This window comes from Colletotrichum fructicola (assembly GCF_000319635.2).
Source record: "Colletotrichum fructicola Nara gc5 chromosome Unknown KSG_Nara_v1_contig10, whole genome shotgun sequence".
NCBI classification, from domain to species: domain Eukaryota; kingdom Fungi; phylum Ascomycota; class Sordariomycetes; order Glomerellales; family Glomerellaceae; genus Colletotrichum; species Colletotrichum fructicola.
In genome coordinates, this window is record NW_027094060.1 from 1,793,149 (window position 1) to 1,810,619 (window position 17,471).

Below are 17,471 nucleotides of genomic sequence, written 5' to 3' on the forward strand. Positions count from 1 at the left end.
GTCTTCTTGCTAAAGAGAGCAGCATAATAATAAATTAAAATATTATTAATATTATAGCAAGAGATTATAAAGTTCTTATCACTATTAGTATATTAAAAGTATCATATAATCTAAAAAGGTTAAATACTTATAGCGTACAGTAAAATAATCTCTTTTCTTATATTTTTAAATATAGCATACCTAGTAGAAGTAAACCTAATAGTATTAACCTATAAGTAGTTATACATAGTAGCTACAGAGTTATTAATTAGTATAGTGAGATAAAAGCTATTAGGATTTTTAGCAGCATTAAAGCAGAAGAGGTATCTAGTCAGCTATAAAGAGGTCTTTCAGCAGCAGTTTTCTTAAGTAGTAGCGTAACTTATATATATACACGCTTTACTATACTTAAAAACCACTCTAAAGTAGTAAGTAAAAATCTTATTAAGCTTATAATATTTAGCAACTTTTAGAGTATAACTATTAGCATAAATATAAGTATATAAAGCCTTAGAGAGAGCCTTAAAGTTATTATACTTAACGTTAGAGGTAGAAAGAAAGCTATAAACATAGTTAGCAGCAGTAGTAAGATTAACGTAATTTATTATAAGTAAATAAGTAAGTAAGTAAGTAAAAAGTATATTTTTCTTAAGGCTTAAATAGGTTATTAATAAAGTAGCTAGGTAAACGCTACTACTACTATAGTATATATACCTAATATGTCGCCTAGCTAGTAGTATTATATATATCATAAGATACCTCAAGAATTCTTATATTAACTAGTAGTATATGTTACTATAGTAATATTAGCTAAGGTAATCACTAATATCAGGTTTCTGGGCTCCTCACAGAGTCTGCGCCACATCTGGGGTGGGCACTACTCTAGGAGGTGTGTGTTTTAAGAGGCCCCTTTCCTTGACTTTTGCATCTCCAAAGCCAAACATGTCTCCTTTCGAACGAAGGGGACCCAGACCTCGACGGGCCCTCCCGTTCTGCGGAGTGAACCAGCAACGATGCGAGTACCCCGAAGCAGGTCCAGTTCTCCAAGTCCATCCCGGCTTCATGACAGGGCTTTCTGTCGAGTCCATGGCTACCTTTGACATCGCTTCAACGTTTCCCCTGCATACCGATCCTGCTTGTACCAACTGCTCAGCGGTACGCGAGGCGTGATGAAGAACCCAGCGCCGCATCGCTCCACCGCCTGAGGTGCCGAATGCCCCCTGAATGCACAGGGCGTGGTTACAGTAATGCTAAGGCACGCCCCGCGTAACTCGCAGTGTCGTGGGCCGACCATGGCAATGCCAGGATGGTCCTTTGCACTCCAATCTTCCCAGCAAACCACAAATCAGGGAACTTGCAATCGAGGACTGAAGAGCGGTGTCGAGTTGCTCAGCGCTACCGAGCTCGCCCCCCAGCTACACAGACAGACATGGAGTCAGAAGCCTTCAACAATCCATTCGAACAGATGGTGACACATTTGGGCGCCAAAGGCGCATTCGTCGCCGTCGCTAAGCACTTCAACAGCTTGGACAGCTGTGACAAAGCCGAAGCAATCTTGACGCTCAGGAGAGCGTTAGCCGCGATGACGAAGGTTGCTGGGGAAGAACATCTTTACACGCTCAGATCCATGTCCAATTTGTCAGCAGTATTGACAACGATTGGTGAAGCGAAAGAAGCCGAGGATCTCGACTTTGGAGATGATGCGTCGCTATTTGGGCGAAGACCATACCGCCACTGTTTTCACCGCGCTCAATCTCGCAGCCATGTATCACAACCGAGCCACGTACGATAAAGCAGAGAGTTTGCTTCTAGAGACGATGCGCAAGTTTGCGAGTGAATCAGATCCTCGGAGGCTGGTATGCATGCGGGATTTGGTTCGAACTACAGACAACAAGGCCCACTCGACGCAGCCCAACGCCTGGCGGAATCATTCGTGAACCCTACGAGCGTCGCCCCCGACGGTCTCCCGATTCTTCTACGGCACCGTCCGAATTGGCACACATACTTCTCGATCGAAACCGGCTCGAAGGAGCCAAAGCCTTGGCTGTGGTGTGATGGCACAGAGAAGGACTGTGCTGAGAGTGAATCATCCTGACACGCTTGCTTCTACTACCGACTTGGGGTTGCTCTATCTTACGCTCGGCGATGGAGAGAAGGCCCGGCAGGTCCTACAACCTGTCGTGGCCAGACTGGAGCAAACGTTCGGGGACGACTATCCCACCACCCTATCAGCCAAGGCGGGCTCGGCTGAAGCCTTTAACAGACTCGGCAGATATGAAGAGGCAGAGAGGCTTCAACTTTCACTGGTTCTAGCCATATCAACTAAGTCGAGTTTGCCCAGCGTTCTTCAATTTCGTAACAGACACCACGGCGGACCAGAATAATACCCAACTATGCAAGCCAACTCTAAGCGGTCTGCCCAGCCATCACCGTCCTTCCCCCGTCTCTTGTCAGCCGAGAACGCACCTGGATGGCAGTCGATTCATTCGCATTCCGGCAAAGACCGTCATGTCCCGTATCCTGCGAGCCCCGGATCAGCGCACTGGGTGCAAATACGAGACCCTGTCCTGTACGTAAAGCCATGATCCTCTGGAACAGGCCCACTACAACACTTGTCTGCCCAGATGTAGCCGTATTCGCCCCTTCTTCCAGGATGTCGTCTTTGTTCGCGAGATGACGGCGTAGGGTCCGCAGCCAATCGGGCGACGTAAAACGGTGGACGATCGTCATGGTGCACAAATCCAAAAGCTTCGGCGATATTGTAGGTTCTTGCGTTGATATGAACATCCGGACTCCGAGGTGTCGTTGAATGCGAACCGTCTGCAAAAGTGAATTTGTAAGCACCTGGCTTTCTCCTGACTGCCCCAGATACTTGTGTGCCTCGTCCAGCGCCACGACGCGACCAACGACCGACTTCTGCTCCAAGAAGAGAGAAAGACAGATGTTGAAGAGCAGGCATGCCATTTCCGGTGTGATGCAGGGGCACGAGAGATCGACAATGGTAAGCTGTCCACCCTTGACGATAGGTCAGCCATTGCAAAGACAGCACTCAGACGATACCACCATGCCTTTAACGCCCAAAGGACCTCCTCGTCGGATCGGGCCTTTCCCTTGACCATGAAACTTTCGAGTGTTTCCAGACGCTGTTGCAAAGGTCCTTGCTGCCCCTCTGAGAACTTTTCCCGCGCGAGGGCTGTTTTGAACTTGGCGTAGTCAAATTGAGAGCCCTTTTCCTGCTGCTCTAGTCTGATGTCTCGTAGTATACGCTGCACAACCTGGAGATAGAGCGGCTTACTACCTTCTTGAAATGCCATGAGGCCCAGCATTCTGCTGGTGTTGAGATCGGAACTGCTGATGTTGAGGGGTTTGACGTCGACTTGGGGAATGCCGCTGTAGACCTTCTAGATTCAATAACCTTTGTCAGCCGCCGACCATCGGACCCGGTTAAAGAGACACCATCATTACCTTTACAGTGCGGAAGCTCGTCGGCGCGCAGAGAACGCGAACCGATGCTTTGGCGTGGGAGGCGAGGAAAGCCGCCTCGCACGGTAGACCGCCGTCGTCAGACGCAAAAGTGTCGTAGTGAAAGACGATACCGGCGAGTGGATGAGACAACTTTCCCAGTTCGCTAGGTATCAGGCAATTTTCCAAAAGACACGCCAGGGTATTGCTCTTTCCTGACCCTTGACTACCGCAGATGAAGATACTAGATGGACAGCTAACATTATAGAAGATGCGTGACTCCTCTGACGGCCGGCCATCCTCCGATAGTATCCCGCCCAGAAGGCCAAATTGTAGGGATGGCGATCGTTGAAGCGTCGGTACAAGGAGCAGAGGGCTTGAGTCGATCTCGTTCTGCTCTTGACTGGGGGCGTGACCGAGAAACTGCATGTGGAGCGTTGCGACATCGCCATTGAGATCAACAGGGTTGCATGTCTCTGGTTCATCGTGCGGCTTCTCCGGCTTCACGGTGGCCATCGTTCCGGAGCTTTCGGCCACGGCAGTTTCCTGGATGGAAATAATATCAGCGGCGCCTATTTGGGGCGTTTCGTCGACCTTCAGGTGGCCGGTATCTCTTTGATGTTGTTGCAGTGCCTCTCGCGATAAGCAAACGCGGCGGCAAGAGATGCACTCATGCTGCGGGATCGCATGGCCTGTGTCGTTCATGTGCTGTTTGCATTTTGTTTGCGAGTCGAACCTCTTCGTGCAGCCAAGGCATTTGAAAGGCATGGCGAAGATGGTGGTGCAATTGGCGGGCTGGGAATCAGGCACATGAGTTACAGTCGTCTAGGCGAGTGCTGGATGTGATGCGGATGTTCATAGTACTGTCAGGAAGCGGGACGGGTTTTAACCGCCCCAACAGCATGACGTCTTCTGTCACGCGAGACAAAAGCCTCGATGTACAATCATGGTCGGCCTCCAGCAGCTGATGCTTGCGCTTCTCAACAGATCTAGAGCTTCCCGCAAGTTTTATCTACACCGCTTCTCATTCAGCATTTTCTTGGGGCTGTTGACCTGTTGACTTCTCGTCAGGGGATCATGGCTGCATTGTTTGAGGCAGAGAGGGATGGGGAGCAGCTGAAGCGGTGCTGTAATCCTAAGCATCAGTTTGCATTAGCCCCAATAGATCTGTGCTCTGCACTTGACGCGAACGATCGACCGTTCCAAATGTGGCGGATATTCCGATGTTCTAGCGTTCTGTATTTTGTGCCTTTTAAAACTGGACCGCTTTCGCCTTCCAGGCGGAAGTGCCCCTGGTTGTGCATTCCCCGGAGACGAGGCGCATTCGCATATCCAGCCTAACACGGGCCAAGACTCTTTTGGTAGTCAAAGTTTCTTTCCCTTGACAATATCACTACACTTCGTCCTTGGTCTTCGACCCGACTTCATCTCAACAACCCTCCTATGGAAGTCATTGGTCCTTCCTCAGAGAGGTTCATCGCGCTAAGCATCCGAACTTTTACGACGCACATATAATATCCAGGCAAGTGTATGTGAACAATCGAAATCATTTCTGGTGGCACCGATCTCACCGTTCCACGTTGGTGTAAAGCAACGATGGACGGTTGGCTTGACCACCAACGACAGGCTGATGCGTGACGTGAGAGCGGAGGCATATCTAGATGGTGACTTGGCTTCAGTTATCTGGGTTCGCCGCAATATTCTCCTGCGTGTATGTCTCACGGGCAAGCTGAGTATCGCAGGCGGCCGGTCGGATCGTGGTTGATTGTCTGGCAAACTCCTGTGAGGTCCGGATGTCGGCCCACTTCTCAATCTGGCCTTCTGAGTTTGCACCCGTCTTGGGCGCCGTCTGCACGTCAATAAGGTTTGTCACATTGCACTCTTCTCTATAGCCTATACTGCCGCCATACAAGGGATTGGCCATCGAGGCCACAGGTGGCCAACCAGTAGAGCCGGCCGAATTTCGTTCCCTTATGTAAAGGCGGATTTCCTCTCCGATGCAAATACACAAGTCATAACCCAGTGGGCCAAGCCTCTCGACAACCACCTTCGCTTTGTCCTTATATAGCAAGTCCTGCGCCCGGAACACCTCGATTACAGCGTCTCGTAGCCCGCGATCGGTGTCTATGGTGGAAGTGTACGCCTCGCTGGCAGCGTCGAGAAAAGCAGTGGGGTCCCAGTCTTGTATAGCAGTCGTCTTCAACTTGGCCACAGCGAGGTCCTTGAGCCCTCCAATGGCGTACTTTTCTGCGGCTGCATACACCTTGGCATGCAGTAGTAGACAAGAGATGTGCGTGGAGTTTGTGTCCTCTAGCTTTGGCGACTGTGAGATGCTGTCGGAATAAAGCGATTGCTGATAGTCGAGGAGGTAAGAAGTACTGGATCATCATGTCGATAACAAGAGGTTCGTCGTCGGGAAGGGATATCGCGCCATCGGCAGCTTCCTGCATCACCATTCATATCAGCACCAATGAAATAGAGAGAAACCGTGTGTGAGCAAAGGCATCAGTACTTTGAGAGAACTGCGGCATGCCCTTGTTAAGAAATCGGACCGCGGGCAAACGATGGCGCGGTGTACAGAGTAGCTCTTAGTGACAGAGGATATTGTCAGATCTGAGTAGACACCGGTCTCATAGAGGCTAATGGATTATTAGCATCAGATTGATATACGAATGAACGAGACGCCTGTTACCCTTTAAGAGATCTGAATAGATCTTCTTGTGACGGGCTAGCTGACGCCATGGTGATTTGGGCTGGGGCGGATACGGTGACCGGTGGAGTAGACTCTTGGGGGCAAAAGAGCTCCGGAAAGGCTCTTCGAGCGCAGTCGGAATTCCCGAGTATGCTGTCCTTCTGCAGAGATTGTATGACAGTGACGAGGCGTTCCGTCGAAAACGAGGGCACCCAAAGATTGCGCTTGCGGACGACGGATTCGATGGCCTTCCGCTTGCGTAGCCGGCTGTTATCAAACTCGGAGAAGATAGCTCTACAATCGAGGTCGCGGTAGACTCTGATTCTCTCGGATTTGGAGGGTTCTGCGTATACTGTGGCGTTCTGTTTTGTTTTGCGTGTCATGTCTGATATGGGGACAGCAAGCTGACTGTTGGGTCCGCAGGCCTGGGCAATGAGAGCTTCGTCAAAGCAGGGCTCGCCGGCTTTTGCGACTAGCAGAAGGATGGCTTGCCAAATTGCCGTCTGGCTACCCTTTATGCCAGTTTGTCACCGGTGTTTTCGTAGAGCGCAAGTTCGCTTTTTTGATACTTGAGCGGGAAACAACCTTCACACGTGTGATTGGAGGACGCGTGGTGCAGCTATGGGTTTACGGCGGAGCTACGTCCGCCGATAAGCTACAGTGGTGCTGCAGAGGCCGGGGAGGTCCCGGGAGTTGTCGAAACCAGCCATCCTATCCATGTCTGCCACGTGGAATCCTCCAAACCACAGCCCCAGTGACCCAGCACACAGCCCATCATACGGCACTGTATCTGTTGTCACACCGGTCATGCACAACAAAATCCTCGGGCGGACTCAATTTCTTGTCGGCCGTACGTAGTTTGTCAGGAGACACAAAAGATGAGATGGTAACAAGCCGCAAACATGCTCCGGTAGATTCTTGGCACTTTCGAGCACACTTGAACAAATGACCCTTCGCCTTTCGGCAGTCCGGTCCGTGGCCCGTCTCCACTTATCCAAGTTCCAGTCTATCAACAGCGCGCACAACGATAATCCCTTTCTTAGTGCCTGCAAGCGTTGATGCGGGGCTCAGCTCGGTCGCTGCCTACGGCGTGCCCATAGTCCATTGGCCACTCGCCTGGTTGATGAACAGAACCTGAAAGAGAGGTTTGATCAACTGTACTTGGTCAGCTTCTCAAGCTGGCTATCTCAGCCGCGTAGGGATTCCTTATGTTACTGCGGTCTGGGTGAATTGAACTAGTGATCATTGCTTGGGTGGCGAAATTCACCGTCGTATCCACCGTGATACTTGGCTTGGATTTGGACCTGCTGCAGTAGGCACCGGTGAGTCAAACCTATGATTGCTGCGTCTCATTCTCCAATTTTCCTCCCCTCCCGTTCATGTGGTATACTGGCTGACTGCTGAATGGCAAGGTACACTGTTTGCTGCATACGAAGCCTGTTTGTATGGAGGCGGCTTCGCATCGTGCACAAGCATGGGTGCGATGGGAACCCTGACACCATGCGTTGCTGTTGTTTCTAGCCTATTTGCAACATCGATTGCAGGAGTTCTGTGGGGCGTTAAATGGAACAAAGCTCACCAACAGTGACGTGGTACCTCACGCTTGACGGTGGGTCTCATGTTCTCTCAGAAACGCCTGCAGTGCGCCTTACCAACACAACTCTTCGTTTGGAGACTCCCCCTGCTTGAGCAGTACCTGGTCCGTTTCTCTCACTGCCCAACGTTCAGCAGACACACGCATAGCCTATTGAAAGGTCATGGCCAACGCGTGTCTCCCAGCGCAGGAACACACTATTGATCCCAACGGGGACGTGGTGCTTGCCTTGCTCGATCCGGACGCCGCATTTGCCCGATTGGGATGACGTAATTATGTCAAATTTCAAAGTCCTGGTCTATGGTCTGTCGCCTCATCTTTGTATCGGCAGCACCCGCAACGCGGCATCGCTAATATTCACTGACAGCGAGGCTCCGGCTGATGCCTTGAGACGCACTGCCCTTTAAGACCCAGTCCGAAACTACAGCGATTGCATCCGGGGCTCGATTTTAGCGTCACATTTGGCAGCTACGACCGAGAGAAAGGGCGGGATCGTCAAGAAGCCGAATAGCAAGGCAAGAAGGAAGTTAAAAAGAGAGCTTCTTTTCCGGTCAACGGCGGGCCTATCTGGGGGGCTGTCAACGAAACGGATTCGCAATATCCTTCGCCTGAGGACAGTGCGACAGCGGCAATCGACGGGGATAGCCCAACGGTGCAAGCTCAGCCAGTGCACATGCTCAACACTGCCACTTGGCCCGTCTTAACATCGCATGAGGAACGCCAAGCTCCGACCTCGCCTTCCACTATCTCATCCGTACGATTTCTCGTCTCCTCGAGAAGTCTTTCCCTCGCATCGAACATCTTCAAGATCCAACTGAATGGTGGCTGAAAGGAGGTCACGGTCGATGCTCATGCCAACCGTCACCATCGCGAAGTTACAGGGTGGAACGCCGATGCTTTTCTCATCTTGATGGACATCCATCATGTAAGAGAACATCCCCGAGCACGTCAGCCTTGACATGGTCACAAGAGTCGCTGTGTTGGTGGACTACTACAGCTGTCTTGAAGCAGTAGGACCTTTTGTTACCGTATGGATTAAGGCTCTTGCTCGGCGGGCCCTGTTACCGTACCATAGAGGCCCCGTGCAATGGCTGCTGAAATCGTTCATATTCCGGCACGAAGAGCTTTTCGCATCAACCACCAAGACCATGATCATTCAGAGTAGCACGCCCATTGCGACTCGTAGGCTACCCAACCCAGACCATTTGTTAGGTGGACACGATCTCGTGTTACCCTATTGCAGGGCTAACTGAAGCAGATATCACGAACTTGCGAAGGCTGGATGCCATCAACAGCATCTTCTCCACACTTGACCATTTGCAGGCGTCCTTCCTTGATGGATCAGCCAGATGCAACTTTGAGTGTTCCTCCGCGCTCCTTGGGACTCTCGCAATGAACCCCCATGGCCATTGCTTGTTGCTGAAGCGAAAATTACCCAAGGAGCCATTTCACGGGCATAGTATCGCAGCTCTCCAGCTTGCGATCCACGATTTTCGGTCACCTTATTAAGGTTGCCCAGGATCACTACCGTCAGGGGCTGAATATTGTCAACTCCCTCACACGATATCCGAATGTCTCTGGAACCAAAGAGGGCAGGTAAGCGTGGACTCAGCCTAAGCTAAAATGTACCCCCAATGCAGGTGACGTTCTCGAACCCCCGGATCATACCAACCAGCAATCGGTTTTCGTCTGTCGCCGAGGTGTCTCCAGAAAACTCAAACGAAACAGTAGGAAAGAGTTAAGCGATATGGGAACGAGTTGCTCTTAAGCGTTGGATCGCAGCTTCGAGGCCCACTGTAGAAGGCTGGCAGGGCTGAACTAGTTACATCTTGACCAATCTGCCGGTCCTGCAGCAGATCTATATGCACTACTGATACATACTGTAACCCATACACAATTCGATCCTGACAACACCGGCTTTGGGATCGTGATGAGCCTATGTGATGAGCTTCACGTAAGTAAGGGTATTGCGCGTTCTGACACCACGCTGACTCAACAGGATGGAGCAAACCGGCCGGCATCAGCGAATTCGAGACATGGACTTTTTAGCGGCCCCCATATCTACCTCAACGACTCCTACGTAGGCAGTGATGAGGTGAGTACTGTGATGAAGTGGCGGGAACGCTGTCCTAGGGCCCTCTGGCTTGCTAGAGTGCAATCCAGAGGGCTCTGAAGGGCTCTGAAGACCGCATCCGGAAGTTACTCATACCCGACATGCTTTACGCTTCATCCAGCCCGTCATCAGAGTCTAAACACTAGAGACCGTCGACGATGGTGACATCACAGAGCACGAGACTCCCACCAAACACCAGACTGTGATATGTCTACGCACGATCGGCAGAAACCCGTGCTGTTTGGCATGCGATGGCCCGCGGCAACACATCCTAGAGTTTTCCCGCCAGAACCTACCAAAGGTACCGTCGCGGTCGGTTGGCCAGCAGGATGCTCGCCAGCGTTATCGACATAGCGCAGAAGCATCAAACCTTTCAAGAACGCAACGTACGATGCCTCTGAACCTTCGGAGTATCTCTGGGCCAGCTTCGTGTTTGTTGGTATCGCCCTTGCGGATGGAGTAAGCTCTCGTTCAGATGACAAAAAAGACCACTTTGAGTTCTTGACGAAGCCATCACATGGAATTCCAGAGCTGTCATCATACCAGATCCCACCAAAGAAGTACGTCCAAAGGCATTTCCTCCCCACTAGGTTCTGCGCATGCCGGCCATTCCGCAGACGAATGAGCCTGGACTTTCACATAGTTTGGTAACTGAATCTTGAGCCTATGCACAGTCTAGAATATACTCGGTTGGCACATGTGTGCCTGAGTTTGTTGCGAGCCACATTTTCCGGGGAAACCCTCCATGCCAGGCCGGATGGACGGGAATCTTGAATTCATCAACACCTTCTTACGCATCGCAATATCAAAAGATGAACCTCTTCAGCCGAGGCAGTGCTGAAGGGCAGTCCCTAGTCGCAGGTTTCCTCAGGTACCCGGCGTTCTAGTATTTGTACCCTGTGGTCCAGATCCGACAACGGAAGTCTGGATGGCACCTGCGAGGGAACATCCTCGGTACGTCTTTCAGGTTCAACGCCTCCTTATGAGCTAAAGCATTTCTTCTTTCATAACCTACAGGTATAACGCGTGTACTGTTATTGCTTGCCTTACATGTGACATTACTGTTCTCGCCTCCTCGATTTGGATTCCGTCTTCAGTATATAAGATGGGAAGAAGTGATGGAGAGGGCTGGGTGGGTGGTGATCGATGTGCGAAGACCGTTTTTTATTTGCATTGAATCACTGCCAACATGGCTGTCATCGCGTCAGTCAACCCGTCGGTCCCGCTGAGCTCCGCCAGGTCTACCTTCAGGCTGAACCAAATCGATCAAATCCGCGCTAATGGCATTGGCGACCACATACCGTTGCCTCAGCTGGCCGTCTGTGGAGACCAATCCACAGGCAAAAGTTCAGTACTCGAACGTGTGACAGGGCTTGATTTTCCACGTCAAGACGGGCTGTGTACCAGGTTCGCTACCAAGATCGTCTTGCGGCATTGCACGGGTCCTATGGAGATCACAGCGACCATCCGGCCCGGCACGAACCGCTGCCAAGAGATGCGAGAGACTTTAGAGAAGTATCGCAACGTCATCCGAGACTTCAACGTGCTGCCTCGTGTCATTGAGGAAGTGGCCGCCCTCATGGGCATTCGCGGCTTTTGTGACTCATCAGATGCTCGCAGCTTTGCTTTGGATGTACTCAGAATCGACGTTCGTGGTCCCGTCGGCTTGCATCTTACCATTGTCGATTTGCCAGGCTTGATTTCTGTGGAGAGCGATGAACAGTCAACGGAGGACATTGACGCCGTCCATCGCCTTGTAGAGACTTACATGGAAAGCCACAGAACCATTATTCTTGCCGTTGCTCAAGCAGGAAACGATGTCGCGAATCAGCCTGTCATCAGGAAATCCCGCAAGTACGATCCCCACGGCCTGCGCACCATTGGCATCATCACGAAGCCAGACTTGATCAACAAAGGTACGGAGAACAGGATCGCACGGTTGGCCAATAATGAGGACAGCATCAAATTGGGTCTTGGGTTCTTTTTGCTCAAGAACCCCAGCCCCGAACCAGTTTTACGGTTGCGCCGCCCGGACACTCCAGCCAGAGTGCGCATACTCGGCTACCTTGTCGACTTCTACGATATCCAATGGCAAACGTGGGGGGTTTTCCGGCGGCGACGACAAAGCAGACGACGACGAGACCTACACGGACGAGGGTGAAGAGGATGCCGCTACTGCTGACAAACCGTCAAAACTCTCCCTGTGGGACGCTGTTCAGACATATCCAGAGCTTGCCGTCGACGAATTGGAGTCCGTTCTGGGCCTGAACGAGCAAAACTTCATCATTCCAGAGACTGCGCGAAACCGAAGTTGCCGCCTCAGGCGACAAAGAGACGTCAACTGCTGGCGCCTGACCGCGTCGACGATACGGGCGTGCTGGTGGCAGGAAAACGGCTGGACAGCACCCGGAACGTCAAGCCGTTGCCCTTCTCAGAGACAGGACGGCCTACATGGGAGGAGTTCATGGAGCCAAAGCAGCCAGATAAGAACAGGAGCATGTCGACGCGCGTCGGCTGGGACTGTGCGGCACCATTGACGACCCCAGAAAGAATGTTATTACTTTGGTCGAGGCGAGCGTGCTCAAGCGAAGGAAGTCCGACCAATGCGGATACTCTGTCGAGGGAGGAGAAGAGCTCACGGCATCGCACTCCTTCGGATCCCCTGGACCGGCACTCTGCCTCTGCTCGGGCGGGATGATGCTGGCGAAAGTCAGGCCATTAGGTTTGGATGGGCTTATAGTTCACGGAGCGTTACCGCTCAGTTAATCAGTTTCAGTCTTTCCCAACTCTTTCCGATCCGCACTCACAGGCTGGCTCTCTCCACTACACGTGCCATAGGTTCATCTCGGTCGAGCCGTAGCGGTGGCTTCTTGGCTGCGGCGCTTACGGATGTGAATGTGGCGAGCGGCAAGCTGCTCTTCGGGTGGATCTATTTTGAGTCAAAACGATACTGACGTTGCCGCCGCTGCTCGTGGCAAGTGATCGAGAACCCTCGATTGTGAGCAGTCACTGAGAACGTCTTGGTTGTCTCTGGCGTGGATTTTCAGACTGCAGGCCGCCGGCATCAAAGGATTCGACAACAGCGCTGCCTTGACTAGGTTGTCTGCCTCAGCCAGCTTGAGTGACGGAGGTAGATGCCCTATGACAGGCTCATGCGGCAAGATGATTTTTGGCAACACTAATCGCTCAGAAAAGTCGAATATACTTTGGGATCTTGAAATTAGACGATTCAAAAGACGAGCCGAACGTGTTCGCGACTCGACTACATGTGAATTGAAGTTATTGGTCTCGGCGGATTAGATGCAGACGCGATGGTGTGCTGCGCAAACCGGGAAGCCAGGACTATCTTCTTGCGTGCCGCGTCGTGAGAGAGGTGAGACACGAGACAGGCATGATTGCTCAGGTTCTGGTCCATAACTCGACAGTTCCCCAGTGGCACAACGAGTTCAATTTGATTCCGTCATATCGACATCTCCTACGGTTCATGTACCCAGCCTCAAAAAAACCCCTTCCAGGCTGGCTCAGGGTAGGCCCAGGACGCCATCAACTGAGCTAGACGAGCAACCCACACATGGCAAGGATGACATCGTTTGTCTCCTCCTCGGCGTTCACGTCTCCGACGTATCCCATTTTACCGTTGCGGACTTGCGCGAAACAATCCGCGGCCTGCGTTGAATTTGTAACCTTCTCGGTAGGGAAGACACGCGATTCGGTGACTGATGTCTCGTTCGGGCCGTACAGAATCGCATGAAGATGCACAACCTTGGGAAACCGTGCTTTCTGGCTGTATTGGGTCGGAAGTCTCTCTGCAGCGCTGCCGGCTATCTGTTGGTGGAGCGTGACGGCGGTCCAGTGGTAGTCGCCGCTTTCCCAAGCCAAACCAGCTTTTGCGAAGAACGGCCTTATTTTGTTGGGCTTGACGAAACTGCTGAAATGAGCCATGGCGATGGCGGTGCCACCCTGGCCAACGTAGGCGATGATGGCATCCCAGACCTCAGGGGACTCCTCGGTGAGGGCTGCATCCGTAATGAGCACGGCGGTCGGGGGCGGGCTTTGTTGTATGAGGCTCAGGGCACTTGACGACTGTTTCCCCCATTGGATGTCTGCCTTTGGTCGGAGCCGAGTGAGTAGGTCAGCGTATATCTCATCGAAAAATGGTTCGTACTTCAGCGAGATGGCCACGACGGGGGCTTGAATGGAGTTGTGGCGCTCATTATGGCTATACAAAGCGATTGGCGTGCTGCTAGTCAGTTCTTGATCGACATCAAATCTTAGGATGACGAGCACCGTATCATATCAGTCACAGCACCCTCACGATTGATCGATCGTGTGGCGTGCTATCTCTAATAGACTACCTTGAACGTTCAGGGGACACCTGCGGCATGTAAGATGCGCTGGCAGTAGCCAGAGGTGAGAAAAAAGGTTAGAAAACCTTACCACCTAACCAACAGGAGAGGCCCAGCTGCGGGGTCGGCGAAGCGGCAAGATTGAAAGCGAATGCGCCGGGGTTGGTGCTCCGATGGTACTCGGGAATAGCGCGCAGAAGCTCTTCGGGGTCATCCTCGGAAGCATCGTTAAGCTAGAAACTATTGGCAACTCCGATGGCTGCTTGTAGCGGCCGGGGCATTCGAGGCGTTGGTCCGGGACCCAACGGTGGAGGTCGTCATGAGGGAACATGTGCAATGATCAGCGGCCATCGAGCCGCGCTTCGTGTTCTGCCATGTTTGATGAGGCTCACAAAGCCACCGAGATTGGAGGCGGTATGCGGATATGCAGCTACCAGGAGAAGCCCGCACGACGTCCGGTGAGATTTGAACCGTCCGACAGCTTAAGCCGCCACTCGCGGCGCGTAATTTCGGGGCAGACGTGCGGCTCCTGTACCCGGTGCTGGCACCAGAGGCTCGACTCGACATTACGGCTGAATGCCCAAGATTGCTCGAGGAGATGCGATGCCCGCTGGTCTCTGCGCACAAGCTGGCAAGCCGACACACCTCCTGTTTGTCGCCAGCCATGGCCGGGGACGTACCTGGAGTGTGGTGGTTGACTGACAGTGTGCCATCACTGCGGCGTTCTGCCAGTCGATGTAGCCACCCTCGCCCGGGTGCCGTCGACTTGCCTGCGGGGCAGGCACTTGCACCGGTTTACCAGCGGCAAAGTACCGGTACCAACACCGTAGCAAGGGGTCTGCGGGGTGCCACAAGCGATGGACTCGGCTGGCCAACACACAACTGGGGTTCGAGGCAACGGGACGCAGCATGCATCCTAGTAGCGCAGCGGATTGCAGCCGCCTAACCAGCGAGTACCCCACGTCCTCATTCAATGCAGCCGTCGCCGAACTTCCAGTCGCCCGCCCCGATGTCTGCCTAGAGCGCTGGCTATTGGCCGGACCTACAGTAATGTCGGAAGCGCCTCACGACAAGGTCTCCGCGGATGATTGACATCGTGCGGCAGAGCAGTTGGCATTGCGTTGTGAGGCCTGTGGCTGCAAGCCAACGTGGAGGAACGATAAGCAACGCCTGCTAAGGCAGCAGTAAGCACCAACGCATGGGCGCAACAGTCAGGATCAGCCACAGACAGTCCGACTTTCGCGCCTGCCGTTGAAGGCCGAGTCACATCGACCCGGCGTGTCCCTGTATCGGTCGACCAATGTCCCATCCGAACCACAAGCTATTTGAGATGGAGTGACACAAGATTCTCGCACTCACGCAATATCCATCGAGGATGAGGTGCAAGCGGACGATGCGATTGCGTCCCTTGCCCGTTGCCAAGAGGGGCCAGAGCTCATGCTTGCGATGACCCTGCGCGACTGTCCGAAGCGCTTACAGGTTGTGCTTGCAGGTGGTCCGAAGCATGCGGTTCGAAAAGAGCTGCTCGACATGGTGCTCGGCTTCAGTGGTGGTCGCGTTCGTGGCCGGTTGCACCCATCATACGTTCCACAGCCTCGCCATCTCAGACTACGGCAACCTCCGCGACGGATCAGTTTGCGGAGCCGTATGGACGGGTCGACAGGGAGGAAGCCGGGACGAGGATAGGAGATGCACAGGGGCCAGCCAGTGCTTCATTGAGCAAACGATGTTCGCAATTTTCAGCATCGTGTCTTTCTTCTAGTGCGGCAGCCTATCGTGCCTCCCTCCTGCTGTTTTTCCCTCCTCGGGACCAAGTAAAGGGTGACAATGTTAGCCCACCTATGGCGCAGATTTCAGATAACCTCAAACTAAAGCCACCCAACTCCTCAAGCGCTTTGCTGCAGTATACTTAGCTCTTCGATAACGCGTCAAGGAAGGGTCCAGGACGTGCTGATACTACTGTGCGGTCACAAAGCCAAACGTTAATTCGTCATCCTCTAACTCATGTATTCCTACTTGGCTTCCGTCAGTTCTCGACCTGTTCATGAAGCAAAGTGGCCATCGTAGTGAGTGGTAGGTCGAAGCTGCCAGTTCTTCCTGACAATGTTCCTCTACCATTTTCACGTACCCCATCAACATACCGTTGAGTCTCATCACCGCGTCAATTATATTCTGAGCTAAACCTGATGATATGACGAGGTAACAGCAATGCGTATGCAACAGTTGGCTGGCTAAACATGATTTTGCTACATCCCGCCATATCCATGCTCTACCCTCTGCCCACCTCACCCACTAAGCTCCTCTAGGCATGTGACTTATTCTACAAACGGGCTTCTGCTCATTATACTTCACTTGAAACCAAATCGATGATGCCAATTCGCCTTTTTGAATTTTGCCATGACGACGACAATCTAAGCAAGGAATGAGTTGACTTCATCCAGCAAGGTCTCAGGGTGATTCTCATCCGCCGCTGACTTTAACCAGCTTGAGAGATGTGTGCCAATCGATAGATCGTTCTTTGTACGCATCAGTTTGTAATAAATCGTGCATGGCTCTTCCAGTGTGGCATGCATATAAGACACTGTTTGACAGATTTATAATTACCGGAAAACCCGCCTGTACAATCTATTAACGTCCCACACCCACTTCTGGGCACCCCCCACATTTGGGCACCCCATTTTTGATGCCCTCACCTTTATACATATCAACTTCAACCAATATTTATATGTATTATGATGCGACGACGATGCAACTTTCGCTATCACTAGGGTTTTCTGACTCGCTGGATTCATCTGTGCTACTTTCAAGTTCGCCTGCCTCGATTTGAGCCCTCCGAATAGCCTCAATATCGGCAAACTTCGAATTTGGGCTCATTTTGACCTTCTTCCGTTTCCTGGCCCTACTGGCATCAACCTCTGCCTGCAGTGCCTCAATCTTTCGCTGGGCTACTGCTAATTGGTATGCCTTCTCATCAAAGCCCTTCTGAACCTTCCGGAAAAGCAGGCGCTGCGTATGCTCATCGTTATCTAGCTTGCTGAACAGGCTGAACTGATCCTGAAGCTCATCCCTCTTCTTGGGGGTTGACCAAGGGACTGCTGATGTATCTGCCGCCCATTTTTCGCTTGCTTTGCCATCAGAGAGCCCTTTGCAGACCTGACCAGCTGGTTTGGCAGGGGTTGATGTGTTCTCAAGCAGCAGAGGGCTCATGAGGGGTCTAGCCATACTGACAGGCCACAAACCAGTCCATTTCCAGCCACTGATGATGTTCTTGCTTGTCAGGGCTGC

General features: G+C 52.2%; 6 protein-coding genes across 6 annotated transcripts; 2 read left to right on the forward strand and 4 right to left on the reverse strand.

Moving 5' to 3' along the window:
* Positions 1-2,385: 2,385 nt before the first annotated feature.
* CGGC5_v015985 (uncharacterized protein) lies at positions 2,386-4,209 on the reverse strand (the record flags this gene model as incomplete). Its single annotated transcript, XM_066153381.1, has 3 exons — positions 2,386-2,994; positions 3,066-3,380; positions 3,445-4,209. The coding sequence occupies 3 exons, from the start codon at positions 4,207-4,209 to the stop codon at positions 2,386-2,388; spliced, it is 1,689 nt and encodes a 562-aa protein (XP_066007311.1).
* Positions 4,210-5,116: 907 nt separating this feature from the next.
* CGGC5_v015986 (uncharacterized protein) lies at positions 5,117-6,516 on the reverse strand (the record flags this gene model as incomplete). The annotated part of the gene is made up of 4 exons (XM_066153382.1): positions 5,117-5,774; positions 5,821-5,885; positions 5,954-6,080; positions 6,134-6,516. 4 exons carry the CDS (start codon positions 6,514-6,516, stop codon positions 5,117-5,119), a joined length of 1,233 nt encoding a protein of 410 aa, XP_066007312.1.
* A 2,359-nt stretch (positions 6,517-8,875) lies between these two features.
* Positions 8,876-9,236, forward strand: CGGC5_v015987 (uncharacterized protein; the record flags this gene model as incomplete). The annotated part of the gene is made up of 2 exons (XM_066153383.1): positions 8,876-8,909; positions 8,986-9,236. The coding sequence occupies 2 exons, from the start codon at positions 8,876-8,878 to the stop codon at positions 9,234-9,236; spliced, it is 285 nt and encodes a 94-aa protein (XP_066007313.1).
* Positions 9,237-11,029: 1,793 nt separating this feature from the next.
* dymA-0 (Dynamin-A) lies at positions 11,030-12,538 on the forward strand (the record flags this gene model as incomplete). The annotated part of the gene is made up of 3 exons (XM_066153384.1): positions 11,030-11,756; positions 11,842-12,091; positions 12,133-12,538. 3 exons carry the CDS (start codon positions 11,030-11,032, stop codon positions 12,536-12,538), a joined length of 1,383 nt encoding a protein of 460 aa, XP_066007309.1.
* Positions 12,539-13,392: 854 nt separating this feature from the next.
* CGGC5_v015989 (uncharacterized protein) lies at positions 13,393-14,135 on the reverse strand (the record flags this gene model as incomplete). Its single annotated transcript, XM_066153385.1, has 3 exons — positions 13,393-13,947; positions 14,006-14,030; positions 14,128-14,135. The coding sequence occupies 3 exons, from the start codon at positions 14,133-14,135 to the stop codon at positions 13,393-13,395; spliced, it is 588 nt and encodes a 195-aa protein (XP_066007310.1).
* A 2,781-nt stretch (positions 14,136-16,916) lies between these two features.
* Positions 16,917-17,408, reverse strand: CGGC5_v015990 (uncharacterized protein; the record flags this gene model as incomplete). The annotated part of the gene is made up of 1 exon (XM_066153386.1): positions 16,917-17,408. The coding sequence occupies one exon, from the start codon at positions 17,406-17,408 to the stop codon at positions 16,917-16,919; it is 492 nt and encodes a 163-aa protein (XP_066007185.1).
* Positions 17,409-17,471: the final 63 nt, after the last annotated feature.